Here is a 5,126-nt window from a genome sequence, read left to right on the forward strand (position 1 = left end):
CATCTGAGCCTGAACTCCCTCATTTTTTCATTCATGGATGTTACTTTGAGCATGTCTCTAACATACACATTCCTCGGGTGGTCTTTCTCACTTAGACCACTCATCCAGCTCAACATTTACATTTCTGGGGAATGGATCATTTGCTCATGTTTCTTCTTTGTTGCCCAACACTCACTGCCGTACAGTAAACGTCGATGAACCAGTTTTATAGACCTTCTCTTTTAATCTTACTGGTATCTTCCAATTGCATGCTATGCCACTTATCTCTCTCCATTTGAGCGCCATTTGAGTTCTACATGTCGTAAAACTGGGTTAAATAGTGACTCTAAATAAATACTAGCAGTTGAAAGCCTGTGCTGTCGCACAGGAATAATTCCTAATGTCTAAGCCAAAAATGTCTGAGAACTTAAAAACTGCACTGTAACAGGCAGCACATCCAAATGATGACTGAAAGTAGAGATACTCTAAACATCAAGAGCTCTCAGCCATGCTTGTAGCTGTTTCCTTCATTTCACACTGACTCTACAGACATCCTCGGCTTGGATGTGATGTTTGGGGTTATTGTGTATGCTGGTTGTGTTGCTGTGTTGATTTGTGTGTGGTTGTGTTGTGCTGGGAGAGCTATGTGGATTTGCACAGGGGGCATCTGGGCCTACGGGTGTGTCAGCTAGTCCAAGTAATCCGCCCTCTATGCAGTCTTCCTCATACAACCAATGAATTTGTTGCATGCAAGTTAGCTGTAGAATAAAGGTGGTGACTGGTTGAGTTTCCCTGGATATCACAATGGTCTAGGACTCTAGGACTCTTGGCAGGGCCTAAATACATGCCTTACTGAACTCATGGGAGTAATTCATAAATTCAAAATGGCTGAGAACTTAAAAACTGGATGGTAACAAACCACAAAACCTGATTATTCCACCGGGTGCTATTCTGAACAAAAGGAGCTCAACCACGCTTGTAGTCACTTCCCTCCCTTCCCACTGACTCAGCAGACATTTTAGGTTTCAGAGTGACACACAGAATGACATTCTTGGAATCTTATTTTATAGATTTAAGACTCCAGAGGTGAGTTACAAAAATTATAGAAAGAATCTTTATGAAGAGGAAAAGATTAATCCTACTGAATTTATCTGAACCTGCCTGGGTAAAGTGGGGAGTGCGAACGCTAGTTTAGTCTCCTGCCACAGAATCTCTCCCCACCGAAGCAGAACATCATCGTCATAATTCACTAGCATTGGCTGAACAGACCCAAAATGCTGGACATTGTTACTAGGTCCTTGTGAACAGAGCAGCCTTTACAGCTGTCAAAGAAGCTTTCATGGTTGTCAACTACACCACAAATGAACTAAAAACAGCTTATGTTGAGAATAGATTCACACCTGAGCCCATTTGAGAACACTGCAGGATTATTGTACATGCCATTAGAGTCAATTATGTAGTTATTTTATGGTATAACACTTCATTTTGTTAAATCCTAGTTACTTAAAAAGTTGACTAATTTGTCTGTGCATTTCATGGCAATTAGTTAATTTCTGTCACTGTATTAAGGAGTTCAAGATCACAGACAATCAAATTAATCACCTCAGGAAATGGAGGTGACTTTTCAAGTTATTTACCGAGGAATAACAATGAGTTGGTAGGACATTGGGGCATTTGAGGTTAATGTCATCGGAGTTATATCAATATCCTTGGGGTCAATGAGAGGCTTCAAGGTAAAGTTCTGCAAAATCGTTGTCAGTAGCAAAAATAGCTGCATCCGAGCCAGACCCTCTCCCACGCAACTCCGTTTCCCTGCAATGAAAAAGGAATATTGAAGAGATGCTGGAGATCTTTCTTTGCAGCATTTTACATGCTGTTTCTTTGGATGGAGGATAATGGAAGTCACTCCAAGTTCAGGATGGTAGGAAAGCATTTGGGGCTTAAGAAGCCATTCAAAGATTGTTTTAAGGTTTGAGTTCCATATATAAAGTGGTCTTTTAAAATCCAGTTTGGGGAAAGGGTTGGGAAGATGTGGGATTTGAGGAATAGCTTATGCACTTCCCAAGTTGGCTAATAAGTGTTAAGGGGGAAGTAATGTGGTGGTTATTGAGTAACAAGTAAGGAGGTGCGGGCAGGATCATGAGTAGGTGGATGAAAGAATAATTGATCATGCATTCATTTACACCAGACAGACACCAGAAAAGCATGAAGTTGCCAAGCAGACAAAGAGAGGAGTATGTGTAGTGCATCCGAAAAGTCACTTCAGACAGCTAGCAGGAAGTAACATGGCTTAAAGACTGATAGATGTTTTACTAGCGTGAGAGACTCTGCTTCATGGACCACATGAAAACCCTCTGCAGACAGTGTGAGCCAGTAGAGTCATCAAGGCAAAGCTAGAAGACAGTCTGGGATCTGAAATAAACATGGATAACTTTACCTATAGAAAAAGGCATGAAGAAGTCACTGTTCTTGAAGGCACCATTTTCATCCAAGAAATGCCCTGGGTTAAATTGCTCTGGCTTTGGAAATTCCTTGCTGTCATATAGGACTGACTGCAGTACAGGGAATATAGTGGTGCCCTAAATTAGTAAACATATAAACAGAGTTAAAGTGGATACTATCCAAAGCAGAGAAACCTTCAAAATTCAGAGCTGGACAGTGGGACCCATCTTGATTTTTCTTTATTTCCTTGCAGCTCCTGAACTTCATGTTTTCAACCAGAAGTAGAAATATTAAAATTCCATGAGAAGAGCTAATCCCACTGAAGTTCCATCCACAGGCAAATCCTGAAATCTCTTCAGAGAGATTGTTCCTATCTGATCACTATCCTGAATTCAACATCAAAAAGTTTGGGGAGAGTTTGGCTAAGATCCAGAAGTTTCATTTGGACCTCTGAGCTGATGCTCTGAAGCATTTGAGGTTTCCTGGTCAAGATACCGTATTCATCACACCAACAGTTTCCCCATAATTCATAATTAAGCTAAAAGCCCCATGCAATTTTACAGTGAAACTCAGTCAGCAACCCCGCCCCTGAGTATGGTGAGTTCTGGTGCATTTTAACACCTCAACTGGTGCAGAGTTTGGTGGAGATTAGAACTGGGTAAAATTTATCCACCAGAAATGCAGTTTCAGATGATCCAAAACTATTTTCAAATTTGACCCAATTAGTTTTATCTGGGAAAAAGTTATTCGCTTCAGAAAACACATATGAGTCGGGGTGTGTGTCTCCCTATAACTTTTAGGCCAGAGGCTAAGGTACTTGGGATGTGAGAGATGCAAGTTTGAATCCCCAATTTGGAGCAGCAATTTGAACTCAGATCTTCCCCCCATCCAAAATGAGGATTTTAACCTCCAAGTTCTCAGATATTCCAGGATAGGCTCCTTTCAATCTGTCCTTATGAAGCTGTTCCACTTTTTATTAACATTTAAATATCCACTGAGCCAGTGAGAATGACTCTATAGCCTGGTGAGAAAGGCACTCCCCTGGGAGACAGGAGATGTGGATTCAAATCCCTCCTCTGAATGAAGCAGAGGGAAGATTTCAATCCATATTTCTTACCTCCCAGGTTTTTGGCCTAATGGGGTGGGGGAGAGGGGGAAGACCTGCGCTTCAGTATCTGGTAGGGGGAAGACCTGCGCTTGAGTCCCTGCTTCACTGAATATTTAAGTATTGATACAAAACAGAATAGCTTCAGCAAGAGAGATTGAGGACTCACCGCAGCATAGTCTATAGCCTGGTGCTTAGGATACTCACTGGGAAAATCTGAGTTCAAGTCCCGGCTCCAGAGTGGAGGTACAAATCTAGGTCTCCCACATTCCAGGAAAGTGCCCTATCCACTGGGCTAAAGCGTTAAAGAAGGGGGATAAAACCCACACCAAGATTTCTGAAGTAGACCAGATTTTTCCAACTTGCTGACAAATTGCAAAGATTTTCAGAAGTTAAATGAATATTTTTTCTGATTTTTTTTGGCTTGCTGGCTGAACTGAGCTCAGTAACTGGCATCATCTGACTAACAGTAAGAGCCCGACTCAATTTTACAGAAACCTCAGCCTTGAAGCGTGGTTTGTTTTGTGGTGTGTATTTATCTGTACTGGTTTGCATTCAATTCCAGAAATGGGCAAAGGTGTGGGGAGCTCTGATACTTTTTAAACTTATTACTCATTTGCATGTGCTATTTTGTTTTGATTTGACCGAACAGTGTCAAGAAGTTTCCCCAGAAACACTCTACTTTGGCCCCCCAAAAGAGGGCAATGATTGCACGCATTGGTGTGATACCAAAATCTTAGCTGCACATCGTTGCTAAAGTTATTCTCTATTCCATAGCTTACTGCTTCGCAACTAGGCTCTCAAACCCTCTTCTGGATGGAAACCCTAACCTGCAGACTATGAAAGTCTGCTCAGCTGCATACAAGGGCTTGGAAAGTTTCAATATAATTGGTACATTCCTGGCAATTATTTAAAACTCCCATCACACAAAAACTGGCCAAACTATTTCTATTGTGAACAACTCAAAATTAAAAAGAGAAAAAGGCAGAAGAACTGGCCCTTTCACAGAAACACAGAGAACTGACCTTGGGGATAATATATTTTCTGAAATGAGTGTCTCTTGTCACAGCACGTGGGATACCAAGAGGGGCAAGAGAGACGAATCTCTGGGTCTCATGGACCACAGCATCTGTGTAGGGCATCTGGCTTCGGTCCGCCATGCAGGGGCTTCGGCTTCGGCCGATCACACGGTCAATCTCTTCGTGAACCTTCTCTGTCATCAAATTAATGAGGTTTAACACGAAGACTAAACAACAGGATTCCCATAGATTTGCCCAACAGTCTGTCTCTCTGCCCGCAAAACACAAGTCTCAACAGATGGACATTGGGAATATAACAAAACAGGTCAAATTTTGTGTTACAGAAACTACTGTACTTTGCAGCTATGACAAAGGGCCAACAATGTAATTACAGGGCAGTGATATTGTTCATACCTGGTTCTGTTACTAACTAGAGCACAATGTAAAATTATCACCAGTGCATCTAAATATCTACTAAGCAAGAGAGTCCCAAAGCATCTTCCCCAACCCCCGCCCCCGGCCATTTGCTAATATGAAGTTGGAATTAGCACTGGATATAGCTGGTTTTTTTAGCACTGGCA

The 5,126-nt window shown here is 41.8% G+C and overlaps 1 protein-coding gene across 1 annotated transcript; it reads right to left on the minus strand.

Annotated features, from left to right (window-relative positions):
• Positions 1-1,421: 1,421 nt before the first annotated feature.
• Positions 1,422-4,760, minus strand: LOC113405182 (cytochrome P450 2C3-like). Its single transcript, XM_026646119.2, has 3 exons — positions 4,552-4,760; positions 2,417-2,558; positions 1,422-1,791 (listed from the first exon to the last, which is right to left on the minus strand). Exons 1-3 carry the CDS (start codon positions 4,744-4,746, stop codon positions 1,613-1,615), a joined length of 516 nt encoding a protein of 171 aa, XP_026501904.1. The 5' UTR covers positions 4,747-4,760; the 3' UTR covers positions 1,422-1,612.
• Between the last annotated feature and the right edge of the window lie 366 nt (positions 4,761-5,126).

This window comes from Terrapene carolina, unplaced genomic scaffold (genome assembly GCF_002925995.2).
Source record: "Terrapene carolina triunguis isolate 2854851 unplaced genomic scaffold, T_m_triunguis-2.0 Scaffold34061, whole genome shotgun sequence".
Taxonomy (NCBI): Eukaryota; Metazoa; Chordata; order Testudines; family Emydidae; genus Terrapene; species Terrapene triunguis.